The sequence below is a fragment of the Pezoporus occidentalis genome, unplaced genomic scaffold (assembly GCF_034315485.1).
Source record: "Pezoporus occidentalis ecotype Australia unplaced genomic scaffold, CSIRO_AGI_Poc_V1 ctg19, whole genome shotgun sequence".
NCBI classification, from domain to species: domain Eukaryota; kingdom Metazoa; phylum Chordata; class Aves; order Psittaciformes; family Psittacidae; genus Pezoporus; species Pezoporus occidentalis.
This window is the reverse complement of record NW_026913748.1, coordinates 4372843-4400668: the sequence shown is the minus strand read 5'-3', so window position 1 is coordinate 4400668 and position 27826 is coordinate 4372843. Positions and strand designations below refer to the sequence as shown.

The window sequence follows — 27826 nt, the reverse complement described above, 5'->3', positions numbered from 1 at the left end:
TGCAGTCATGAATAGTTCATTTTATTGACATTTTATTTTTGCAGAATAGACATTCACACTAAGAGCTAGAGAGCCTAGATTGTAAGTGGAAAGCATAAAAATTCATTAAAGTATATGTATAGTGTGATTACATGAGATCCAATCATCCTAATATACAGCTTCAATGTATTGACATTAAACAAATTATTAAAAACAAGACATAATACAAGAAAAGGTTTACTGAGTATTGCAAGGATCCAATCAGAAAAGCAGGGCATTCACTTTGCAGATGATAAAAAGTTTAGCCTTTTGATTTGGTAGTTATCTGCCTTATGTCACAGTTTCCTACATTTGAAGTGCCTGTTCTCTGGGCTGCTAGAGAGCAGGTGGGTGTGATGTTCAAGTGAATGCACAGGATGAGGAGATACACCAGCACCACTCCACTTCAGCCCTCTCCCTTCATGGAGCAGCACTGAGTGCCATCTTGGATGTCATTGTACTATCTCTGTCAGAGGAATCATAACTATCTAAACAGCAGCCAAAGACAGAGGAGAGCAATGGGTCTATTGGCCTGGTAAGGTTTTACTGGTCACAGCTTCCCCTGTTCAAGCTGCAGTACAATGGCAAAGAAAGTAGGTATTGAACAAAACTTTCTGTTTCTGAAGCTCTTCGTTCCAAAGCATAGATTGCAAGTACTGCAATATTGGAAACTATAATAGTGCTGTGGGAAAAAAAGATTCTCCTTCCGAGGAGACGACTTCCTATCTGATTAGTGTCTTCTATTATCCCTTTGAAGTGCTGTAGCTGAGAGTTGGTAGCTGTGTTTCTGTCCAGACCATATGGGTGAGGTGAGAAAGTGTTGGATATTTTCCAACGTGGTGATGAGTCGCCTCAAAAGAAGAATAATAATTAGCCTTTAAAAGAAGTAGACTTACAGAACTTTGGTTTGGGAATATGACTCTCCATTCTCTTTATTAATGGTAGGATTAATAAAGAATTAAAGGAATTAATGGTAGGATTATACCCTACTACTGAGTACAGTGTCTTCTGTCACTGGAGTCCTCTATCCCCTGTTTTACAAGTCCTACATAGTTGCTCTCAGGCATGAAAAAGCCGTAGGCAGACAACTTGGAGGAGACTTTTTTTTTCAGTTATGTATCATAAGGAAAGCAATAACAGAGCAAAGCTAATCTTTCCTTTTAACTCATACGGATTTTCAGAACTGAAAAGCTTATGCAGAAGATCTCCCTGTGGATTTTCTTCATGGTTTTCCTATGGATCCTAGTTTTGTGTATCCAGAAGTTTTCTCTTTTCTTCATATGTGCATTGTAGGTTTAATATTTTGTCCCAACTCACTTTGGTCTTGCAATTTTTTATTTTTTTTTTTTCCTTTGGAGATTATGTTTGGTTAGTGATGTTGCTGACCACTGCCCATTCTGGAAAAGTATTCAGCTGGAAGAGTCTAATTCCCCAAGTGTTGATTGCCACCATGACCACAGCTAAGCCAATCAGATTTACACCCAGGCCAGCTTTCACCTACAAAAGCAAAATACATCAGAGCATGGTCAATGGCAACTTGTTAACATGGAACAGTTAACATGGAAAAAAGAAAGCAGTAGTGTCTGTATGTATACTGACTTATATATAGTGTGATATACTAATTTCCTAGAGCCAGAAATGCACAAGTATTATGTATCAGACTGTCCATTGTGGGGAGTATTCAGGAGTGGTAGTCAGGGGCTGATGCAGTACATTGGAAAAATGCTCAGTTTGTCACTTGTACTTCTCAATTTGATAATCAGAATGGGGAGTTATATCACTCATAGCAGGGTGATAACTACATGACTTACTGTGGTGCTATGTGATAAATCTAATTTCTTATGCTCTCCTGTGCTTTTCTTAACAGGTCAATGCAAAGGATTGTGTATTCCTGTTCTTTAATATCTCTTTAAACTATTGCATTCATGAAAATTAAAGTTGAGAAGTACATATATCATACAGCAGATGTATAGATGTTCTTAACCTGACAGCTCAATTGCAAAGCAGCAGTGCAGTCGCTAATATGAAGGCTTCATACTAGCACCAATATCATAGTTATTATCATTGCTGTTTGATATGAGGACAAGGTGTTGGGGTTTCATGAAGCATGGGGGGATATACCTGATCTCAAGACTCACCATATCCTTAATCTGACAGTGCCCATAACTGAAGACAATGGCATTTGGAGGATTACCCACTGGTAGCATCATCGCAAATGAGATACACATGGTGACAGGAATCAGGGTGTACAAAGGGTTGATAAGTAGGGTTTCTGACTGGAAAGAGAGAGGGAGAGAGGCATTTCACTTAACCAAGGAAAGCCACTGCTCACAATTAGGATGAAAGGACCCTCTCTGCTTTATGTGAAGACAAGACTCTGTGGATCTCATTTCCCTAGTTTCTAAACTTAAGTGTAGAAGTATTTTTTTTTATTTGCTTTGGATCTTTTTTGTTTGGTTGGTTGTTGGGTTTTTTTTAAGAAGTGCAAAAATTTGGAGTTGATCATGCTCCAGGGATTTCTCTTGAGACGTTTCACAGTGAGGGAGTGTGGATATTGCTACTATTAGACCACCTCTGCTCATTTTCCCGCTTGTTTTCCATGACATTCTGCATTATGTCTTCTGGATCTTAACATTGACTGCTACTTCAGTCTTAGCCCAACAGAAGTCACAGCGAGTTGACATGAAGAGTGTCCTTCTTTTAATTGTTAATATACTGAGACCATTATGTAAAGTTGTCCTAAATGGTGATTGAGAGAACTAGTTTTTTGTAGTCCAAACACGCATGTCACTTAATAGTGGTCTAGAGAATTGTTCTTCCACTCCAGCCGTCAGTATTGGTGAAATGTTGCATTTTTGTTTACATTGCCATGGCCTAGTTTTATGTCAGAGGGAAAGGTAAGGTTACTCACAAGGCTAACTTCATTTTGGGAAGGGAAGTGTTTCCAGGTTACTTTTACAGTCAAAAAAGAGACACTGCCTTAAGACGGCAATTCAGACTACTAAAGATATATTACTGATCTAAATTTTTTTCAGGAGAGTCTCTTCCTGCATGGAGCAGAAGTAAATCTGAACTCATAAGCCATACAAACATAATTACTCATTTTCATCTGACCATATTTTCATATTAACTCAGAGCTGTTCACATAGTATACTTTGGGACAATCACATAAAATTGTTATAATAGGGAAACACGATTAATGACCCACATTCTTGGTAAGAAAAGCTTCATATTACGAAGAAAGAAAATAAATCAGAGAATTTTCTGTAACTCCTATTCCAGTATAAAATGAAATCTGTGTCTCTTTCCTCTGCCTTTGTCATCAATCTCCTGTTTTATTCCTGTCTCTTACAAACATTGCTGCTTTCCGTGTTAGATGACAATATGCTTATTAGATCATCCCCTTGAATACATTTAAATCTGATCTAAAATTCAGTACTACGGTCTTTTCTTACAAGTAGTGAGTGTGTGACTAATTGCTAATGAACATCATATTTACAATAACATTGATAAAGTTATCTCAAGCCTTATGTGGGCTTCACCTATGTTGTTCATTACATCATCACCTTTCCTTGTACACAGACTATGAACCTGTCAGTGCAGCAGCTGTTTTCACTTTGAAAGGTATTGAATAAATTCCTCGGTGCTAAAATATATTTTTGGTTTCCTGAGTGTATTATTTTTCCTAAGCTAAAGAATGCATCCAACTGGGAGCCAGGGCTGGGCAAATAGAGTGCCAATACCCTGGCAACCTGAAACATTCCCAGAAGCTTATCAGGAAAAAACAGACTTAAAATGTCATTGCTTTTACTCACCATGCTGCATAAAATAGGTAGAAAGATGGTTATAGTTGCTGGATTGCTGACAAACTCTGTTACTAGTGACACCAAAATGCAGGCCAGCAGAGTTACAGCCCAGTAGGGAAGGCTGCTGAGGGAAAGCATTTGGCTTCCAATCCATGTAGAGAGGCCAGAGGTCTGGAGAAAGGTCAGAAGCACAAGAATTACTGAATAATTAGTATACTTTTAAAACAGATTCTTCTCTTTGGAGCAGTTTGCATCAGAGAATGCCACCAGCAAATAAACAAAGTTGGAGTCAGTGCGTTATGCAATTTTTTTTGTTCTGTAAACTGAATTTCACTGGAATGCCCCATAAATAGTTGCTCCTAGTAACAAAGAGTTACAGTTGGCAGTTAATAATACTAAAAAGGTATTTTTAGTATTATACTGATCTTCACTCTTTCTTACGCATCTGGAGTATTGCAAATTGGTGGTGAAGGATTGCACAGTCTGGGTAGAATTCATTTTGAGATTAAAATATACAAATTTAGTTGTCTACGTGTAAAAGTCTATAGGAGAGGTAGATGTGTATTAATGAATTATACTGAGTGTAGTTATAGTCAGTAAAGCCTAGAGTATTATTTGTCCAGTCAGCACTAGGAACTTGACTCAGTTGCCTAAAGAAGAGCATCCAGTGGCAGCTGAGATGTTCCCCCTCTATCTGGTTAGTTGCTAGTTGAGAAAGTGCGACATCTCCCTCAGATCCTCTGTCCTGTCTGCCAGCCTTGTAGAAATATCTAGATATTCAGATGCTTTACAAAAACCATCTGAAATGGCAGGTGTTCACACAACTAACAAGTCCAAACCATCTTTTTGCTAGCTAGATAGCTGTCCATTGAGTGCAGGGAGTAGGGAGTAGATTGTATACCAACTTGAAAGTATCCACATTGTAAATCAAAACTGGGGAGCATACAGAGGGATAAAAGGCCAGGTTTATAATTCTGTTAGGAAGGAGGATAAAAATCTAAATCGGTACCTTGCATCCAGCTGCTAAGGCATAACCTCCTCCAACCAACACTACAATCTCCCAGGGCATGGTCTTCTGGAAGTCCTTCCAGGTGATAATAGGATCCAGTGTGTTAATGTCTGTTGACTTTTCACCATCTCCTGTATCAAAATAAAGCAAATGTGTGATCAGTGTTACATTGGCCCTTTTGTAAAGATCTTTGCATTTTTTATTCTAATAGGAATAATGTAGTATTCATGGGAGTTACCTTGAGAAGTATCTGTGAAAGAGGTGAATAAGCACATAGCCTATTTCTCTGGTTAGCTTGGCCTCAGAAAATGCAGCTTATTAGTTCCAAATGCCCTGCCTTACCCCTGGCTGATCTGTTGATGCTAGCAGTTATAAACCCATGTGTTTCATTCTATAGCTTTTTGAGGGACTATGTGCTCTGTTGTGTTGATACAAATGTAAAATATACGTAGAATGCAAAAATGGAGAAATTAAATTACAATGGGATTATTTTCTCCAAGAAGGTCATTTACTCTTCCCAGTAGGCCATGAAGCTTGATAAAGTGTATTTATGCCCCTAGGTTTTACGTGAGGACATTATTTTTTAGATGCCTGAGTATTTTCTTAGTGTTATTTTTTTCCTAAATGCTGCATAATATATGTCAGTATAAAAAAATAAACATATCTACATACATTTGTAGCTCTACATAAGACTCTATGCAGGCAATATGACTTTTACACAAGACTGCTGAAAGCCTGGAACAGCAAACTTATCAACACCACTGAGTGCTACCCAAACGTGAATGTGAAATTATTGTCAAGAAGACTGTAAGGGAAGCATTGCACAAAATTGACACTTTGTCTGACAGTTAGTGACCTCTTTTATGCTTATTTTATGACATTATTGATTATTTCTGCTCTGTAAGTAATGACCAAATTATTTATTAGAGTTTATCTTCAACCAGTTTTGCAAGCATCTACATTATATTTCTCTATATGGAACTCCATCTGAACCTTTCCTAAAACTCAGTCCTAAATTTTGTTAACTCTGTTAAGAAGAGATAGTGGCCTCAGGCAAGAGATCTATTGGCCATTTTTTGGATGAGACAGTATGAGCTAAAGCAACAAAAAATAGGGGTTTGATGTAGAAAGGGCTGATACTGGATCAGCTGAACCCTGATCCACCACAATAAAAATCTCTCCTTGGAACATTTTACAGAGAATAAAAATATGTCATTAAGGGCACTGGAAAATGTGCCACATCTCTTTCTTGCTGCATCTTCCTCACCTTTTTCCTGTTTTCCGAAACAAGGCTTTTTTGCTGGAATCAGGAAAAGGAGAAAACCAAGAAATACAGAGACAGTGGCATCAGTTCTGTAACCTTTCCTAGGAAAGAAACAGTAGGGTTATCATAAAAGTACACTAAAGAAACCTTTCCAAACAAGGAACATGGTACCAAGTAATTGTTGCAGGTGAAGTTGTATTTCCACATCTGAAGTCTTACTAACAGCACACTGGAAATATATGTCTACATATTCATGATTTAAATTGGATTTTTTTTCCTGTTTATTAAACTGACTTCTATAGCCAACTTCAGTCACTGTTCAACAAATTTTAATATTCCAGTGGATAAAAAAAAAGGAATCCCTTTTGGTTTACAAATCTAATAACTTGGAAGTAGAGAAAAACAGTGTGTTTACCAACAGCAAGAAACTGTAAACACATTTTGGAGAAAAGCCACACCCAAGTGGTCCTTTAGAAATGAACTGTAGATTGATGTTAAATTAAATGCTTAAAACTCATCCTGAGAAAATATTTTGAGGAGTGCCATACTCCAGATTGCCTCAGGAAATCCCAATATTAGAAATTGGTTTTCTATCAAAAGTAGGATTAAAAAAAAAAAAAAAATGCAGTAGAAAACTAAATAAAATTTAACTTTAGATCACTTATTCTTTTATATGCTTACTGTTATAGTTACTTTTAATAAAATTTGATTCAACATTATTTAAAATAAAATAACAATTATTTGCTTCAATCACCATCTATGCAATATTCAATTGAAATGAACAATTTTAATTAATTTGCAATCTATTCCATTGACAGCTTCTATATGAATGCACTAAAATGTTTTGACTTCAGAATCTGACCCTCCTATTTTTTTTACACCTGAAATATGTTTATTTTACTTTCTCTATTTAATCCACTCTGTTTATTGAGACAGAATACGATTTTCCATTGTGTGAACAGATGTAGATTAACAAGACTTCATTTTTCACCACCTTATTAAAAGCGGCTGATAACAGTATAAGGACAAAAATTATTGCAGAAATTTCAAAGGAGCAAGGCTATATTCCTCTGTGATTGTTTAGGTAATTTCACTTACTTCTCAAAAAAAGATGACCATCCTGGTACAAAGCCAGGCTCACGAGTAAACCAAAGCAAGGTCATCAGAATGAAGAAAACTCCAGTCACCATCTCAGGATAGCTAGAAGTAAAAAAAAAAAACAACAAAAAAACCTCTAGGAATTAAATCCATGGTCTGTCTGAAAACCTAAGAGCAAGTTCCAGAAGTGAAAAAGTAGAAATTAGTTCCAAAAAAAAGGATAAAACCCAGAAAATACAGAAAATAGAAAAGAAGACTAGTTTGAATTAAAGAATTTTACATTTGGCTCACAGATGAAAACTCTCTAAACCTAGTAAAAAATTAAGCTAAAAATACCTGTATTTGCAATTCAATCTTTCATGGGCAAGACCTAAAGGAAAATATCTATAAATGCTTTGTATTTGGATTATTATCTAATTAAATGTGTTAACAAGTTAAAGCTTATGTTAATATTCCACTGTAAACACTTTTTATTGCATTTTTTAAAATTGTAGAAAAAGTATGAACAAATTGCAATGTAAATTAGCACAGATATTTTAAACACGTGAAACAAATACAAGGTGACTTGAGAATACTGAGTTTTAATTAATGTAGGGTAGATTTAAATTAAGTATGGTTTCATATTTAGGCACAGTCTGAACAGCAGTCTAGATTCAGAGTTGATCATATTCAGCAAGTTGATCTGTCAACATTTCAGTTGAACAACACAAATATATTTTGAGAATAATGGTTTTATGAGGTATCACCCCTTTTGAAAAATTAAAATATTACAAAATAATCTTTAGAGACATTTCTTACCACCATGAAAAAATGATGGCAACTGGGAAGGCTGGACATCTCATGGCATGAGAGACTGCTGCAAAGCCTTAGCTAAACAGTGAACTTCTATACACTAAAATAAGTATGTGCCTGAATTGCAAAGTGGTGTTCTCTAACAGTTTGTGTGTTAGTTCAAAAGCAGAGACAAACTTTGACTCAGGTGGCCTTTGGATCCTTGTGTAAACCTGAATCTTTCATTTTATTTCTTTTTTTCTTCAGAAATAAATACACAACTATATAAATGCACACTTTTAACAGTCTTTAATATTAGTTCATTTTTACATTTAGTTCTGCTTCTATCCTGGAAAGGAGAAGAAAGAGCTGACAGTTTAAGAATAACCTACATGAGCCAAAGGTAACATGGAGGGCAATATGAAAGGACGCTCCTCCCTAGGCAAATTCCTGAGGAAGGCAGGTCTGGTTTACCTAACATTTCCCAGTTTCTTATATTCTTCTTGAATTCTTCTCTCTGACATTTCTTCCCGTTTGGTTTTCTTCTTCTTGCTCACAGAACAGGTCTCTTTAAAACTGAGGTAGGTAGCACAGTAAAATTAGACAAGGGCATCAAGTGAAAAAAAAAAACCAACACAACAAAAAAGCAAACCCTCATAAAAAATGACAGTAATGAGGCAAACTGAAAATTCTAGTTGCCAGAGGCTGTTGGGAGATGATGTGACTGGGGCAAGGCTTGATGGCAATAGGAAAGGAAATTATTGCATGAGATCTTTCGTAGTCTAGTTTCAAGATCTTCTGAGATTCAATTCTAGACATAGTAGGAAGGTACCCCCAGGTGGTCTGACTAATACTAACTGATAACTAGCTGAGCCATCTGTAGCTGTGGCTGGTCTCCCTTTGTTTAGGCTTCCTCAAACAGCTGGAGTTGGCTGGATATTTTTCTGGTGCCAGAAGCCTCCAATGGATTATTTGTGTCATCACATTGACAGACAGTGACAAGAGGCCAGCTGTCAATAGATATTTAATAGACGACTGCTTTCCAGTTGCATCAGGAGTACCCAACACATTATGGGGCCTGGTCTGGCTTTTGTGCCCAGGTTTGACTTGAATATTCAGGATTCACAGTAGGCAATGTGGGAAAGCTGAGCTGAGGATCCAAATAGCTTTCACGACCTGTCTGTTTCTACTAATATTAGCTGTTTCTAAACCAGGCACAATCACTGTAGCACCAAATTGCCTCTGCCATAGACCAAGGCAATCAGCCTAGTGTTTTGTCCTGGTGAAAAATCCCTGTACTTCTGCCAGGGACATACAAGTGCAAACATATTTCATAGCTAAATATATTTAAACCTGCTCCACATTTGTATGAAAATTAGGTAAAATCCTTAGTTTATTCAGATTGCCTTCATACTATAACAAAGCCTGGACATTCCTGATTTGTATTAATATACTTGTAGGCTCATTACAATCTTTTAGTTTTCTTCTTTCCAGTAGCATTACTCTGCTGTGGCTTGAGGCACAGATCTCTGATTTTCCACTCCAACTGTGCCCTCTGACACAAGGTGTGTTGGGTAGGTTGAGAAACATCTGCAGCTAAGACAGTCTAAAATAGGCTGCAGCAACAGGGACGTCAGTGAATGAAATACCATGGGAGCACAATGGCCTGCTTTTCTGGTTACTGCTATTCAATATCTTATTTGGTACCTAACTAGAGATCCATGCCATAGCACTGGCCAAACTATGGACTATGATCTCCTTCTACGTATCTGGTTAAGGACAGATTCTCTAAGGAATTTGCATAGCTCAAGATGCAGGCAGACCATGTCTGTTTAACAAAAAGTTTTGAACAGGCTTTTCATTTCACTTGTAAATGGACACTTATGTGACAGTTGGTTTTAGTGCTCTTAGCACTGCAACTCTAAGTATTTAAATTTCCTCTCAAACCTTGATGTTACACTCCAGTAAATTCCAGCTGAAGAGAAGAACTAAATAATGGCCACTTCTATAGTAATGATTCTACTCTTAGCTCTGCTTTGCTGGCAAAAATCATTTGATGGGTCCATTATCCTTGCTCTTTGATCTAGTCTAGAGCCTAAAAAGCAAGGTCTTACTGGGTCAGATAAGAACCCACTGATGACAATGGGCTTCCTAGGAAAAGAACGTTAACGTTACAGAAATTCAGTAAACGTTTATTCACAGACATTAGGCATCATGTTATAAAAACATAAGTGTTTCTAGGCTTAGGTGGATGTGAAAGAAGAGTATTGTAGCCCATATCCTAACATAATATGTTGTTTAATGAACTGCAGTGAACAGGACTCAGAGATTAAGGAGGCCTGGAATCAACCAGTACTTCTCAAAAAGTCGATAATGCGTCAGTCGCCGGTATTATTTAAAACATCATTAAACAGCAAGAGGTCTTGGATGCAATGTGGAATTTCAATTATGTTTATTTAAAAAAAAAAAAAATTGAGGGTCATGTTAAGGCCTGTTTCTTTTCAAAATTAAAAAAAAAACCCAAACAAACAAACAAAAAAAAAACAACAAAAACTTACTTTAGCATTTTAATTTGGAACTACAAAATCTAGTCAAGGTCAGCAGCAAGCAAAGTCATTATCAATGTATTCATTATCTTAGGTGAAATAAATTAGTGATGTCAGTTTTAAGAGTAAACTAAATCAAATTAAGGTGACTTTAATTCTGAGTAAATGTGTCTGCACCAAAATTTAATGCATGTTAACTAATCCACTCTAAATGCACACATTTAGGCAATTTTCACTAACTGCTGTTGCTGAGTACTGCAAAGGACATATGTGGTACAAATTAACTGGGAGACTGATAAGAACAAGATTCAGTCTTGTTCTTATTTTAGGGCTGAGGGACTTACTGGTATCAAAAGGTGTGCATCTCTTAGGCTATTAGAGAAATACATATGGAATCTGTTTACTTTTAATTTTAACTGGTCTTACATTAATCTTATTGAGCTGGGGGCAGACCTGAAAAGTAACTTGTTCACTTGTAGCTGTTTTTCTATTCATCTTTTAAGCTGTACTTTTCTGAAAGGACTTTTGACAAGGTTTTTGGTCCACAATGGGATCCTATTGGTCATAAGAATAAAAAAAAACAGTTGAATGCACAGTAAAGAATTCTATCTCAGTAATACCTAGGCACTTCACTCTCAAGCAGCAATACTGTACACTGCTGCCTATGCAGTGCAGTTAAGCAATAAGATTTCCTCCAGTAACTGTTCTGTCAAGAAGAAGGAAGTTGTGGCTTAGATTTTGCCATTTGCAACTGGAAACTTCATTATGCCAGATTTTCTAGAGGAGACACAGATTCCCTGCTTTTCTAATCCATGCATCTTGAACAATCTGAACTTACTTGCAACCCAAGAACAACCAATGCATCCAGAACCAAGTCAGGACCAACATGATGAGGGAGATGGGGAAACTGAACAAGAACCAGGTTCCAAAATTCACCACTTCAGCCTTTGGGTAGCGACTGTAAAGGAAAAAAAGGATGCACAAGAAGTTAGAACAGTAAAAGGACAGGCACCTCCAGTACACATAGATGCACATGCCCACTCACATATATATATGTCACAGCATGATAGAAAAATTGTGTCACTATGTGTTTGCAACAGCTGCATTATATATGCATAGGGAGACCAACTGCCATAGAATGTCAATCATTGACAGTGCCTGACCAAGAGATGAGCCATATAGTACTCTTTTAAGACCAGATGGTCTGGATTGTCTAGCCACACATAAAACCCCTCAGAGTTATCCGGAGTGAAATTCTAGCCTTACTTGTTGATTTTGTTAAAGCTCTTTTTAATGATGACAGACTAAAGAATTATTTCACCTAGAATCGCTATTTATGTCTTACTGTCGATCACACAAATAATGACTGTAGTCTGCTGGGCTCTCACAAAAATGTCCCACATGCATTTGGTGAAATTGTCATAACAGCAAGATCTTTGAAAATAAAGTAAAATGTGAATCCTTGGGTTAAGGATGGCTTCCAAAATTAGTTTTCTTTTCTACCACCATTTCAGGGAGAGAAATGAAAGGTACCATGACAACAGTGGCAGCAGTAGATATTCAGAATCTGCTCTGTGCATGAAGAAAAGTTACATTTCCTCCATCAGAGGAGGAAACAAAATTGCCTTTAGAAAGAGTGACTTTCAAAGGCTCTGTTGAGGTGGTAGATAACCTGTGGGGAAAGGCACAGAGACAATAACGACCCAACCATCATTCTCACACAACCAGAATATCACTTACTTGTTGAAGTGCTCTAAGAATATGAGACTAGTTGAGGTCCCTATGATGGTTGTCAGTCCTCCAATGGTTGCTGCGTATGAGATACTCAGTGAGAGGCATTTACAGACCATGTGGTCATGTCTGGTCTGGTACCGGTACTTGGTGGTCAGGCCCAGTTCTGAGGGCTTAGGAGGCAGGAGCAGTATCTGAGCCTGTGAGGGAACAGATTAACCACAGAAAGCAGGTGATCAGAACAGCAGCCCAACTGGCTATAATGCCATGGCAATATTGGTCCCAGAGAAACAACAGGTTTGCTTAAGGGGGGGGCAGTTTTTTTCTTCGCAGGGATTAACTGCAGTCGGAACTAGAAACCCGTCCAGCGGCCTGAAATTGCCTGGTCTGTGGCAGAAATGTAAGACAAACAATAATCAGACTTCTGGCTATGGTTTGGGCCAGCTCCAGTTCTGCCTGGAATCTCAGAGGGATATCAAAACCCTCTGTGGGCTGCAGGGGCAGGATGCTAGAACTGCAGCAGTAGGAATTCATAATCCTTGAGGCTTATGAGCAGCCACCAGACATATGCTTGGTAGTCTTTTTGCACTTGTACTGGCTCAGAGCCTCTAATTAGGAATAGAGTGCTAGCTGTCTCAGAAACAGCATGAAAAAGGCTGTGCAATGGGCATATGGAAGAAAAAGCTACAGGAAAATACTGCTCCAAAAGAAACTTTTTTTAGCAGTGACAGGAAAGTTTCTGTATTGAAAAATCAACTTGAAAAAAAGAAAGAGCACTTCAAGGCACTTCACATGCTTCCCAAGGTTGTAATTTAGAATCAGGAAAAATGCAGAAAAAGGTTCAGATAGATTTGTTAATTTTAATAATTTGAATTTGGGTTTATGTAGTAAAATCAGTCATGCTATGGTTCATCATGGTGAGGAGACCCTGGCTAAAATCCCTGTAGGTTAAAAGAGAAGTGAATATATTAGTTACAAAATAATCACTGATTATGTATTGGAAATGGGTATAAGAGATAATTAAGTATCAGGAGCAGCACATTTACCTTTTTCTGGAAGCATACACTCAGATTCTTTTGAACTGTGAATGCAAATTTGTGTGTAGATTTTAGGCCAATCTTTCCTGAACATCAGCTTATACCATCAAGATACTACGTAACTGTAGTCCAAACAGCAATCATTTCTTGGATCTGCTCAGGAGAAGTAGAAATTCTGCAATGGGCTGATGTAATGAAGGATTTTGGTGGTGGGTATTTGGCAAGACAAAAAGTGGATACTAAGACTAATCGACTGAGAAGTTAAATGGTCCATGCTTGCTGCTGGTTTAGTTCTGAGTAGGGTTTTTTCGAGTCAGGGCTACTATTTTTGTGTTGAGTTTTGTTTTGTTTGGGATTTTTTTTTTTGGGGGGGGGGGGGGGGTTGGGGGTTTTGTCTGTTTCTTTGTTTGTCTGTTTTTCCCAAGGAGGCTTTGCAGAAATAAAGTGGGTAGAACAGCAAAATAAGAAGGAAAACTTGTGATCACATTACTGAATGTAAAGCTAAAATGCATTGTACTGGCCACCGGGGGAAGGTCTTCTGAACATAGCTGTGTTGGGGGCATCTAAATGGGAGCAAGAACTAGCAAAGGGCCAAGCCATGGCTGCTGTAGGATGGTGGAGAATGATTTCATGTAACACAGCTTTCAAGGAACAAATATGAAAGAGTGGGAGCAGGTGATGGTCACATCTGTCTTTTCCCTCACCACCCAGATCCAACATCAACCGTACCTGAGGTAGGTGCTGCCCATTGTTCTTAGAATTCATCGTTCCAATAGGGTTGTTTACCATGTGCACACCATTCATATTCTGTAGGGAGGCAAATGCCTTTGGATTAGCCTTTCTTCTCTTCCTAGGAGCACTTAAATCAGGATTCCTGATGATTTGTGAAGGTCATGGGTAGTGAAGAAAAAAAAACAAAAAAACAAAACCAAACAGAAAACAACCAAACAAAAAACTCTACTAAAATTTTGTCTGAGAAAAAAACAAAAACCAAAAACCAAACTGATTTTATTTTAAAGTGATCTTAAGATTATAATAAGTTTGGGTCTTCTCCCTCTGCTATGTAGGTGAATCTAACAGGTCTCTTGCTAGAGGTTAAGACTTGGTGATATGTGTGGGTTGTTCTAGTAACTGGGATGTCTCAGCTGCAGAAGCTGGCAATACCTGGACAATAAAAAATCACACCTGAACTTGCTATAAACTGTATGAAATTGCTAGTTTACTGACTCGATCTCAGGATCTCCAGCAGTAAGTATAACAAGCACTGTAGAGCTAATGTTCCTTTGTGCAAGCAGGGTGGTAGGTTAAATGCAAAGCAGGACATTCTGCATTACGTACTCTCTGCCAACAACCACTACCTGTTTGAAATAAAGGAAGCAGCAGCTTGTTGCAGAGCTGTGTGCACTTTGATGGTTCCTGCATTAAAAGACAATATAACTCAGAAGATACTACCTATGACAATACCTTTGAGTGCATCAAGGAGTTGAAGTCAGTAGTGGTAGCACTAAAAACAAAGAAAGGAAAATAATACTTTAAAAATGCCTGTTCACCCAGCTCCCTTAAAAGGCACACATCATGGGTAGGAGGGACAACACCTGCTGCAGAACTAGCACCTACAGAAATGGTGAAGAACTCTATTTATTAGTACCTCTTATGTGGCGTCTTGGCCAGACTTGTCATTATGTTTCACAGCTCTATCTCTAGCTGCATAGTAATGGGGTTCCTCCTCCACGCAAGAAAAAAATACATATTCTAGGGAGTATATACCCCAATCCAGGAAAAGACTCCTTCACAGTAGAGTGAATCCGAGCAATACAGTGCTACTGCTGACTTGTTCTACTCAAATTCTTCCTCTGCCAACCTCTCCAATGCTTTCTGAGCGCCTACCTGTATCACATTAAAGCCTTCATAAAAATCTTTCCTGTGTAGCCTGTGGCCTATGCAAACAATCCACTGAACTTTGACACTGAAACCAAATTTAATTCCAGATGTACTACTTTTCTTCTCCCACCAAATTTCAAGCTCTTTTTCAAGAAATACTTTTTAATAGTAGTTCTGTCATGAAACATCCCACACATACTCTTCGGTAGGGCTTAATGGCACAATGCCAAACAGAAAACTTGATTCTGTACCTCACGAAAAATATGCCTGGGATGAAAACAGATAGCAGAGGGAATATTGGAGAACCCATTAGTCTCCAGACTAATGACAAAACTATTCAGAACTTGAAAGTTAACTGAAAGTCATCGATATGTGGGGTTTGAATGATAGTGTCTGTTTTATAGTAAGTATTTAAAGGTGTAGCAAGAACTTGTTTCTCTTTTATTTTAAATGCCTGTCAACAATAGAGAAGGAGCTCAAGAAGGGACTGTGCAATTTATTCTCATACCTTGTAAGAAAATGATCTTCAGGATTTAGCCTATAACATAATTTTAAGATGATAACTTTGAATATTCCCTCAAGTATCTTGAACTGCTGGTTAACTTGATAATCTGACAAAAATTAGTAATTTTCTTGATTTGCCCTTTTAACCTTACTAGATCTTACCCAAAATAGAGACCTGGTTGAAACTGTTAGTATCTCAAACTTGCAAAGAACTTTGTTTATATTGAAAGAAATATTTTACAGGGTTTTGGTGGAGAAGAGGGATAAGTTTTGTTAGTTCCTCCTCCCCCTGCTCCCCTACTCTCATCTTTCTCTTGAATGCAGACAGTCGAGACTTTCCTCAGGAATTCTCTGTAAGTGTTTTCCCACTAAATGCGTCCTGTGGGTACTCCATACTGTGCTTGGGTCCTCCCCATCACTATTCCTTCAGGGGAACAGAAATAAGAATCTGTGCACAGCATTCTTTTATACAGCACAAAACACAGACTTCAAAAAAAAGATGGTTTAAACCCTGAAAAATATTTTCCTTCTCTCTAAAATGGCCATAGAGTTAAAAAACCCAAATGAATACTGGGAAGTTTTAGTTAAATCCAAAGCATTACATTAATCCCATTTCTCATACAGGCCTTCCTTTTCAGTCACATGTGAAACATTCACTTGTAAGCTTCTGCTTGCCCTTCCTGGCTCTACTCCTGGGTTCATCTCTTTTCAACATGCATAGGGCTCAAATCTCCAGTCGTGATGTACAGGGTTCATTCTTACTCTTCATTAATGAAGATAAGCTCCAGTGAAGGTCGGCCGTGCTTTTCGCTGAGATCTACAATGAACAAAGAGAAATAGCTGAGCTGAGACCCTGGGCCATACCACTGAACCTGGAGAAGCTACAGCAAACAAAAGCTTGTCCAAGCGATCTCAGGTACTCTACGACCATTATGCACCATTTTATTGTGTCATATCGTCCTGATCATGTGCCTCTGGCAATTAAAATAGTATCATATCTACATATAATAGACAAGGTTAGATGAAAACAATTCCAGCCTGGAATATATGAATTGAAAGAAAAGAGAGGTTCCTTTTATCCCATATTCTTTCTTTCTGGGAAGGAATGAACAAAATGAACCTTGGAGCTCTTATCAGGTTTTTCTGTGACACCTGCTCTAACCTAGGCAGCCTGCAAGAAGAGGGGTAAATTGACAAGTGTTAGATTGTCACAGAGCATGCTTTTGGATCTGTTCTACATTTCTTTGACTTTCTTTTCAGAGATTTCCTTCCAACCCTGTAAAATCCTAAGACATTATGACAGACAAACTCCAGTACATGCCCTAATTCATTACTACTATCAAAATAGTTTCCTGGCTCCAATTCTTCCATCACATCTTGAAACTTTCTTTAATTTTTTAAAGAAGTGTCAGAGTACAAAAGAAACAGTGTGGACCAGCATCTTTGGCAGTGCAAGTCCGACAGCTCTGACCTTGATAGAATTTGGATAATGCGTATCAACAAGTCTGGTCACTGATAAACAAGCGAGAAAAGAATGGCCAATATTGACAAATACCTATTGGCTTGTTTTCTTCAGTAATGGTGCTGCCTGCAGTACTGATGACCTCGTGCTCCTCCTCAGCATTCACTAGCTCCTGGAGAACTGCCTCCACAATTGGCATCACCATGGCTGTGGTGGATGTGTTGGAAAGCCACATGGAGAGCACTGTGGTGCAACACATGAAGCAAAGAAGCAACCTGGAGTGCAACACAGGGAAATCTTTTTGAGGCACTTTCAGAAATATTAAAGGCCTCCTTGCCTAACATTTTCATTAGTTAACTGATAACTAAATGGGGTCTTTTTGCAGGTGCCAAAATATTATGCTGTGCGCAGATAAAATGCTGCCTTGTGCTGATAACTGTTGTAAGACAATGTACCATTGGAAGACTTTTGCCACATGGAAATCATGATGGGATGTGAGAAACAGAGGTTTTCAACACATCCAGGATTTAAGCATCCTTTTGTGCTTGTTTAACAACAGGCAGAGAAGGAACAGAGAGACTAAAACCAGTAACAATAAAACATATAAATCAAAGGGACAACAAGCCAAGGAGTAGGAGCTGGCAGAAAGAGGATGAAAAAAATTGGAAGCTTTCCAACTCTGAAAGGCAAGATGGGTATGAAAAATAGCCCCAGACCAAGCTAGCTTTTGCTCATGGATGGGAAATTCAGAGTTGTTTTTTGATCTTTCAGGCTGCTGCTATCATGCTCATGCTATCATGAAGTCAGATTCACTCACATGCCTGGCTTTGCTCCAGCCATCATGACCATGCGCAGGGCAACTCTCTTGTGAAGATTCCACTTTTCTACAGAAGCTGCCACACAAATCACGCCCATGAGGAGCAAAGTTGTGTTTTTGAAATATTCAGCAGCCACCTGCATTAAGGTAAAGGGGAAACAGTTAAAAAGCAATAATTACCCTACACAGAGAACATGCTGAATGAGAAGAAATATGGTATTGGGGTATTTCCCTCTAGAGAAAAAATGACAGGGAGCTGGAAAAAATGAAGAAGTCGTACATCAAAATGTTCTCTTTAATATCTTATGTCATGCTTACAAAAAACAAGGCTCAATACCCACTTGTTGATAGGTTTCTCAGCTTTGAAGAAATCAAGAGAAATTTTACTTCTTTGAGCAGGATGTTCACTGCCTGCAGACAATCAGTCACAGTATCACAGTATCACAGTATCACAGTATGCTAGAGATTGGAAGGGACCTCAAAAGATCATCTAGTCCAATCCCCCTGCCGGAGCAGGAACACCTAGATAATGTTACACAGGAATGTGTCCAGGTGGGTTTTGAATGTCTCCAGGGAAGGAGACTCCACAACCTCCCTGGGCAGCCTGTTCCAGGGTTCTGTCACCCCCACTGAGAAGAAGTTTCTTCTCAAGTTTAAGTGGAACCTCTTGTGTTCCAGTTTGTACCCATTACCCCTTGTCTTATCATTGTTTGCCACTGAGTAGAGCCTGGCTCCATCCTCGTGACACTCCCCCTTTATATATTTATAGACACTTATAAGGTCACCCTTCAGTCTCCTCTTCTCCAAACTATAGAGACCCAGCTCCCTCAGTCTTTCCTCATAAGGGCGATGCTCCACTCCCTTCATCATCTTCGTTGCCCTGCGCTGGACTCTCTCCAGCAGCTCCCTGTCCTTCTTGAACTGAGGGGCCCAGAACTGGACACAATATTCCAGATGGGGTCTCACCAGGGCAGAGTAGAGGGGAAGGAGGACCTCTCTCGACCTACTAACCACCCCCCTTCTAATACACCCCAGGATGCCATTGGCCTTCTCGGCCACAAGGGCACAGTGTCGGCTCATGGTCATCCTGTTGTCCACTAGGACCCCCAAGTCCCTCTCCCCTACACTGCTCTCTAACAGGTCGTTTCCCAACCTATACTGGAACCTGGGGTTGTTCCTGCCCAGATGCAGGACTCTACACTTCCCCTTGTTATATTTCATCCAGTTATTCCCTGCCCAACTCTCCAGCCTCTCCAGGTCTCGCTGGATGGCAGCACAGCCTTCTGGCGTGTCAGACACTCCTCCCAGCTTAGCGTCATCAGCAAACTTGCTGATAGTACACTCAATTCCCTCATCTAAATCATTGATGAATATATTAAATAATACCGGTCCCAGTACTGACCCTTGAGGCACTCCACTAGTTACAGGCCTCCAACTAGACTCAGCCCCATAGACTACAACTCTCTGGCTTCTCTCCTTCAGCCAGTTCACAGTCCACCTCACTACCTGATCATCCAGAAAACACTTCCTCAATTTAGCTGTGAGGATGCTGTGGGAGACTGTGTCAAATGCTTTGCTGAAGTCAAGGTAGACCACATCCACCGCTCTGCCATCATCCATCCACTGTGTTATTTCCTCATAAAAGGCTAAGAGATTGGTCAAACATGATTTCCCCCTGGTGAAGCCATGTTGACTGCCCCTCATAACCCTCTTATCCTTGATATGCCTTAAGATGGCTCCAAGGATAAGGTGTTCCATCACTTTCCCAGGGATGGAGGTGAGGCTGGCTGGTCTATAGTTACCCGGGTCCTCCTTCTTGCCCTTTTTGAAGGCTGGAGTGACATTTGCTTTCCTCCAGTCCTCAGGCACCTCTCCCGTTTCCCAAGACTTGTTAAAGATGATGGAGAGTGGTCTAGCAATGACTTCCGCCAGTTCCCTCAGCATCCGTGGGTGCATCCCATCTGGACCCATGGATTTATGGATGTCCAGATTGCTCAACTGATCTCTAACCCATTCCTCATCGACTAAGGCAAACCGCTCCCTTGACCTGACTTCATCTGAGGTTCTCAGGGGTACAGGGCTCTTCAGGACTGCCTGCAGCAGAGTAGACAGCGACAAAGAAGGCATTCAGTAACTCTGCCATCTCTGTATCTTCTGTGACCAGGGCACCCATCCCATTCATCAGTGGGTTTCTTTGGCATTACAAAACAGCATACGGAAATACTGCAGCATAGTCAGAGTTGATTATGCTAAAATATGGAGGATTTTTAATGTTCTTAAAGCAAATAATGCATTCTCTGCAGTAGTCTTCCTGTCATATAATTTGATATTATATTGAATTTCTGTCAGGCTGCCTTTAAATTTTCCTTCTCCAATACGCTGTAGATTCTTGTAATGAAAACATATTACTTTACCTTTATGTTAAAAAAAAAAAAAAATCCTGAAAATATTTAACTGTGTTGGTACGGAAATGTATTTGATTATATTACACAGTTGTCACACCACTGGGAGGAATCAGACAGGTCATAAAACTCTTGGTTCATGCTTGACCCATTTATGGGCATTCCCAGAGCTAGACTGTGTTAGAAATTCAACAATTTTATGGTTGCTATATATTCTTCTGTGTTCTTATCCATATTTCTAGTCCCTGTAAATCAAGTGTGATACCTCCTCACCCTCAAAAAAGAGAGAGAAAAATGTAGAGGGGGAAAGCTGTAGGTGAAGTAAAATAATTTTTTGGCATATCGTGAAAGAAAGTAACATTCAAAAAATAACTCAAGTAAGCAAATCCAGAACTGATCATGGAGAATTTTGTATGGCTACTCTGCCTTAGAACTTACAGCTACAAGACAGCACTAAGGTTACAGTTTGGAAAAACGACTAGACATTCACCTGGATAACAAAATTACCTAGTGTTAGCACGTAAATGGTAACTGTGTTTAGCACATGTAATCTCTTGCCTTATACATAATAAATAACTGCTCTTTACATGGTTTTGGAGAAGTGGAAAGGTGTGATCCTTTGATGCAATAGGTTTAGGAATTGTTTGTGATGCAGTAGCTGACAGGATGGACATGCCGCTTGACTAATACACCCTTTCCTATATCTATCTTCATTAGAAGAAAGAGCTGGTGAGCCCAAGTTACACATTATAAGATGCACCTTTTTTCCTCCTACAGCTCTTAGTCTTGTTAGTCTATTAAAATTAGTTTTATTCAAATAATTAAGTGTGAGTAAGTATATTAAATTATAAAAAAGTGCACACTGGTCTGACCTCACTGGACTTCATGACTCCAAAAAGTGGGTATAGGAAAGCAGGAACTAAGGCTGCTGCACCAAGAGGTACCGCTTCAGAAACCCAGTATACAGCTGTCACGATCAGCACATAGGCACATGAAGCTTCCTGCAGGAAGAAAGCACAGAGATTACATGACTACCTCACGACCTGCTGTGGAAACCTTGTGGACGTGTTCATAAGACTTATTAGACTGCAGGTGACTGGACATAAACTGAACAAGTACTGCATAAGGACCTTCTAAGGTGCAGCTGTTTGGGTGTGAAATCTAGGCTACCATCTGGAAGGCCAGTTCCAGAAGATGATGCTAATGAAAGGTTTCATGCAATAGCTAAGGCAAAACATTGTGATAAACATATTTACCAGCAGAATAATGGTTCCATGTGCATTTACAGATTTGTTTGATTGCAATAGTCCAATACTTACCAAGTGTTCAGCTCCTCAGTTTGGTCCTGTGGAGCTGGTATTTCTCTCCAATATTGGACAAGAACAGGAACTTGTAGTTTTCAGAATCAGATGAGAACATCTGTATTTGCTATAGCATGGATAAAGCTACAGTTTGTTTTTTTTTGGGGAAATACTCTGAAAAATTGTTTTGTTTTTTTTTTTAACAGTGTGCAAACCTAAGTTTTTTGTCAGTTGATTTTATTTTCTCAAATAATTTCCACAGACCCGTGGAAGAAGACCACAGACCTGAAGGTTTAGAGGCAGTGGATTAACAGAGTTAATCAAATTTGCTGCTGTCAAAGGTTCTGGTAGAGAAAGCCATGACAACATCACGCTGGGTGTTCATGGAGAGCTGGTATATGATGGAGAAAGGTTCTATCTGCTGAATATTTTAACAGGAAAACACAGCTACTCCACAGAAGTCTTCTAGTCCATTTTTTTTGTTAATAAGTCTGCTTTTATGGCATACAGTGGAGTTCTTAGGCTCAATTTGTTATATTTAGAAACCTGGGGACATTTCCTGCTAATAATTACAAAATTTACTAGGGCTAACTGGCAGTTCTGTAGAATTAGGTCAGCACTGATTTACACCAGTGCTGACAAAATCTAAACATTCTCCATTATTCACTGAATAGGAACTTATTGAGCTGTATGGTTCCACAGTTCACAATGGCTATTTTTTAGAAAATTCCCTGTTCACAAGCACTATTTGAATGGGTTAAAACACCATTTCATTACTTTTGTTTCCTGACTGGATGACTCCCAAATTAAGCAGCTTTCAAGAAGTCACACAAGCAATTCCCACAGAATCTTGTGCAAATCAATAAGTGTGTATTACACTTTTTTTTTCCCCCATCAGTCTTATGAACAACGTAGTGAAGTTTGAAGCAAGACTATACATGGATGTGGGTTCAATGGAATGAATCAATAGCTTGTATTTGCATGTCCCTTTTTACATCACCCCTAACCAAGAGTCACAGTCAGTTACTCCTCTTTTTTTTAGTACTGCTTATAGTAACAAGAGGCAGAACACAGTCCAGACAAAAAGTTAAGATAGATTGCTATGTGCCATTTCCTTTACTTGCTTAAAGATTGCAGCCAAACTCATCCAGAAGCTGACAGACCTTCTTTTCTGACTCCTATTTCAGAAAAGTTAACATTAAACAGCTCTAATACAAGCAGGCAGGACCATCAAAATAGCTGAAATAAGGTTATCAGGAAACATAATTTCCTTGAATCAGATAACCTCCAATTAATTTAGAGACTAGAAAGAGTATCTGAAAAGCTATTGAAGAAACTTAACTCTGGCTTGTTCCTTTATGAATGGATAAGAACTCTGAACCACATGGAAATGTGCATATCTGTTTCTCTTACTTAACTATTATAGAAGATTAGTTTAGGTTTTAACACTCCAGTAGAGGTTTCACTAGCCCTCTATGATCAGGTCCTTCAGGAAAATATTGAAATTAAAAATTGAATAGCAGTTGTAGCTTCATTACTACCAAGAAAAAATATAAAAGAGCTTAGAGAACGTTGATTTAGAATGGATGACATTAGAGGTTTTTTTTTAATGTCCATGGATTTTGAAGCATGCATTTTACAAAATGGAATTGCTATGCTGTTTGAAATTCCAAAGATTGGTGTTCAGTTTGTAACAACTTTGAGTGATCACTCTTTACAAAACAAACAAACAAAAATTACTTAAAACTTTAAATAATTTAAAAGGTGACATGACAGGCATTAGAGGTTTGTAGTATCTTCTACTAGGAAGACTGAACTATTTTAGATGAGAGTCACAGAGCTGATGGATTGGCTTGTGAACATTAGCCAACTTGCTGCTCAGTCACCTTTAACCAAAACTTTAACATACTTCATGGTTAATATTCCACAAAAAGCAGAGCATAGGGTCATTTTTGGGACTTAGTAACTATTTGACACATTTTGACTAATTTTTAGCTCATTAGTTTCTGCTAACAAGTTACTATGTTTGCATGGGCTCTGTATGACATCTAGCAGTTGTCATACATCCAGAGGAAAAAAAATGCTTCTTAACGAAAAAAAACATTGATTTTTATTTTAAAGCAGTCCAGATGTAAGGTCCAAGAGATACCTTGCAAAAATTTATAAAATTAATTTCATCCTAACTACATTCCAAGCTATTTTCTTACTCCAAAAATAGACTTCTCTTTAATTTCTTTGAGCATAGCTTGTTATCTTCTATTGCCCCTCTGTGTGTAGCCATAAATTAGACTTGTAATGGGAATGGAATAGGAGAAAGGGAGGTTGGATCTCTATCAAAACCTAGCTTGGATGGGCATCGAGTCTTTTTGTTTCCTATACACTAGGCTGTAATCAATTTACAAACAAAACTAAAATAACACATATTTTAAAATGGTATAAAACTGAGTAGGAAGTACTAGGAAAACCAAGTTTTATAATCTCCACTAAAAACTTAATCAGCTTGTCTAACAATTTTCTGTTTTCTCAGTGCTTTAAAACAACTCGTTTCCAAGAAAACCATATTAATCTCTTCTATTTAATTGAACTGGATTTATATATTTAATTAATGGTTACCAGAGCTACTAAGTACTGGAATGATGTAGTGGCTGTATAATTTTAACTGTTTCACTGTTTTCACTTCCTGTTGTACAGTTGAAAATTACTGTTAAGATCCTCTCAGGGCTTGAAGCAAAGAATAGGAAAACGTGATGGTTGAAGGGACTATCACTTATCTTCAATTAGCCCCTTACATGAAAGGAGAGGAGCTGAAAGGAAGGCATGGCTAAAAAAAAATCATAATAAGGGTCATGCGTAAAACTGTTAGAACTAAAGCATCTGAGATCTGAAGATCTCAGAGCGGTTAAAATAAGAACAAACTCTGTTGGTCAGATCTTGGAGATTTGACCACTTAATGATGTGCATTGCATATCTAGCATGCAGGCGTGTGGTTAAGCTGTGTGAAGAAGAGGTAGTCTAGCCTCTGGACTACCTTCTCTGAGCTTATGGGATCACACTATCAATCTCTTCCTTCAGCTTGTGTAAGTAAAAACAAAGGTGAATGAACATACGTCATCTGTTCCCTTTGGAAAGGGAAAAAATTCAAGCAAATTTTCTCGGGTTTATTTTTGACCCAACCATTCTTTTTCATAAGACAACAGAAAAGAAGCTGTGGACAGTATTCCCATTAGCCGTATCTGCAAACAGTTCTGAATTCTAGTGCTCGCTATGATTTCTCTTGCCACTACACATGTAATGTTCCTTTGATGTTTCCAGAATTGTGCTGATCAAAGAAACTGCAAGCTGATTCCCTGGAGAAATGGAAATATAAACCACCTGGTAATTCTGACTTCTAGAAGAAAGACAGAAAACTAATAGAATTGTATGATGAATTAAAACATAAGTAAGTGAGCAGGAGGCAAATTTAATCTTCAGGTTTAAGAAGTAATCATAATCAATGGGTTGTAATAAAGTAAACACTACACTAAGCCACTTAAATAGTGTATTGTCAACTGAGTTCATTTGGCGTTGATGTTTTCTTAATAGTATTATAAACATTTATTTAACCCTGGGTCAGATTTACAGCTATAATTTACCATCTGTGATCATTCAGATATATATAAAATGGATGTAAAACATCATCTGATGTCTTTTCATCTCACTTCTCAGTAAAGCAACACCATGAGGTGTGGAGTAATGGCACAGAGGAGCTTGTAATGTATAGTAGCAATTCTTGCAGCAGTAGTGTCAGTTAACTTCTCCCTCAGCACTCACATGATGCTATTACAATTCCCTTGGTTATTAAAAAGTCTCCTTGTTGCATAGTGTGTCTCTGTGTCCATCAGGGAGCAAACAAAAGTGACAAATATTAATGCAGTGAATCTCATGTTTCCTAGAAGAGGTTCTCAAGGGACAAAAAACATACTGCAGTTATAGTGTCATTTGGACATGTCAGGAGTATCTGTTCTTATGTTGCCCTTCCAATGACATTGGGGGAGATTAAACTCATTTTAAAAACAAGCCTCTATAAAATGTTGAGCCCTGCTGTTCTCTGAAGAAGAGCATGATTATCTGTCATTCATTCTGTCTTGAGAGGTAAGAGATGGAAAACTGCTATAAGAGGACAGCTGAGATGTAAATTGAAGTTCAGGGCAGGAAAACCAATTCAAAGTGCAACATACAGTTCAGCAGTATAGAAACATTTCCTTTCCATGAATCCTGTTTTCCTTTCAATACAAAATACTACAGTTTTATTTTTATAAAGCTGCTATACAATTTCTAGCCTTTTGCCTTTCTATTTGATAAAGCAGAAGTATTCACAAATCCTCTGGTACTGGAAGGAAGAATTAATCTTTAGCAGAGTAGAGGACAGAATTGGAATTGCTGCACTATTTGGCCAGATTTATGTCTAGGATTATGGGGAAGCACCAGCTGCAAAATTTTTAATATACTGCACTTTTGATAAGTTAAACATCACCATCTTTATAAGGCAGGAAAACATTCTTATTTTATGGCTTATGACTTCAGAGATGTGCATAGAGAGGAGTTAACCACATGGCCAAGGGCACTCAGTAGCTTCAAAATTGTACCAGGAATGTAGCTGCATTTACTCCTATTCCCTTGTCTGTGTGTTAAGCACAAACTCTTCCCTCCTTTGCATTGCTGTGTATGCCTATGAGACATCATTTATTAGCTACTGCCAGGTCTACAATGTTTCAGTAGAGGTACCTACAAGTGCTTTAGAATAGTTAGTGCCATGTATGGTCCTACATGTCTGTCGCTAAGTCCTAGCTCCTGCCTCACTTGAGTTGCTGCCCTATAAACCCACGCTAAATTGAAAGTCCCTCCATGCATACTTATTACTAAAAACTAAATGCATGGGAAGTGTTCCTTTTAAAGACCTCTCCTTAAAGGAAATTTTATGGATATGTTTGTTCTGTTCCCCTTCCACACACACATTATTGCAGAAAAAGAAAAGATACAATATTTCTCCTTTACAGTAGTGGTTTACTAGCTTCACCTGGTTTTTCAGCTCTGCTTGTGACATGACTAAAGGCAGCTCTGGTTTTTACTATGACAACTTCTCAGTGACCTTCCCAATCCTTTAAAGTTAAGTCCTTGATTTTTCTAAGAGCAACGCTTGTTTAGGTCTTTGCTTTTCTTTTTCACACTGCAGACTTATCCAGCATGACTACCTACTGCACTCAGAGGTTTAGTTAAAAAAGAAAATGAAAATGTACTCACGCTACTGGGGTATAAGAGTGGCAGAGGAAGCAGCAGAAGTGGAATGAGAACAACGAGCAAGAGATTTCTGGATCGGAGAATCTCCTTCATCATTGCCATATTCTTTTACTTTCTGGTGGCTTTCTTGTCCTTGGGTTTCTTCTCTGATTCCTCAGATACTCCAACTTCCACTCCACGTTTTCCTTCACCTGTGCATGGATTACCCTGAATGGTGTCTCACTGCCTCATTTCCTATCCCCACCCAACCACCTAAAATATTTTTCTTAAATTTGTTGTTTTGAAAAGATTTTTCAATTAAAAAGACATTCAGTTTATGTAGGGCTCACCAGCAGATCCAAATTATTTTCACACCATAGCATGCAGAGGCTTGCAAGTTGGAGCATAGTGATCTTCTGACAATTTTTCTTTTTAATTCAAAATGAAGGGTATAGCTGTGTTGAATCCTTATCCCCATGTTTTGGAAAGTTTTTTTCTTCCATCATCTAGCAGTGCAATTCCTGTTTTCATAAACCAGGGAAGATATGTTTTGGGCTGCTTTTCCTCCTGTTTGGTAGTCTGAATGTCTGAAATAACAGGTTTCTCTTCTGCTAGAAAATTAACAAAACCTACAATTTATTGCACAGACGCAAATATACAAGTATTCTTTCTGAAAAATAAAAAAAATAAAAATTAAACCATCTGCAACTTCTCCAGGTTTTGTCTCTTTGCTATAGTTTTGGCTTCTACTTTGCATCTACCTTTACCCTACTTTTGCCTTGAGCTTAGAATTCACAGCGTAGCAATTCCAATACAGATTATACTTGGTCGCAAGACAAAAACTTGTTAAAAAGCTTCATTCAACTCTAACTCACCAATGAGGACTGTAGAAGGTAGTAGTTGCTCCACCCATTATCCAAACG

General features: G+C 38.4%; 1 protein-coding gene across 1 annotated transcript; it reads right to left on the bottom strand.

Annotated features, from left to right (window-relative positions):
* On the bottom strand, positions 1-27801 carry SLC13A4 (solute carrier family 13 member 4). The gene is made up of 16 exons (XM_062616491.1): positions 26928-27801; positions 21219-21347; positions 17945-18081; positions 17221-17402; positions 16428-16482; positions 14745-14784; positions 14010-14087; positions 12253-12443; positions 11351-11470; positions 8441-8542; positions 7196-7297; positions 6101-6198; positions 4834-4964; positions 3834-3995; positions 2157-2294; positions 1-1515 (listed from the first exon to the last, which is right to left on the bottom strand). Exons 1-16 carry the CDS (start codon positions 27024-27026, stop codon positions 1378-1380), a joined length of 1902 nt encoding a protein of 633 aa, XP_062472475.1. The 5' UTR covers positions 27027-27801; the 3' UTR covers positions 1-1377.
* Between the last annotated feature and the right edge of the window lie 25 nt (positions 27802-27826).

What these genes read in the sequence shown, in the direction of transcription:
- SLC13A4 (XM_062616491.1), bottom strand. Translation starts at nt 27,026, where the DNA reads ATGGCAATGATGAAGGAGATTCTCCGATCCAGAAATCTCTTGCTCGTT. An exon ending in CACTCTTATACCCCAGTAGC is followed by an intron (nt 21,348 to 26,927) that starts GTGAGTACATTT and finishes TTCTTCCTGCAG; the next exon opens with GAAGCTTCATGTGCCTATGT. An exon ending in AAGAAACTGGGAAATGTTAG is followed by an intron (nt 7,298 to 8,440) that starts GTAAACCAGACC and finishes TTTTACTTCTAG; the next exon opens with CTATCCTGAGATGGTGACTG.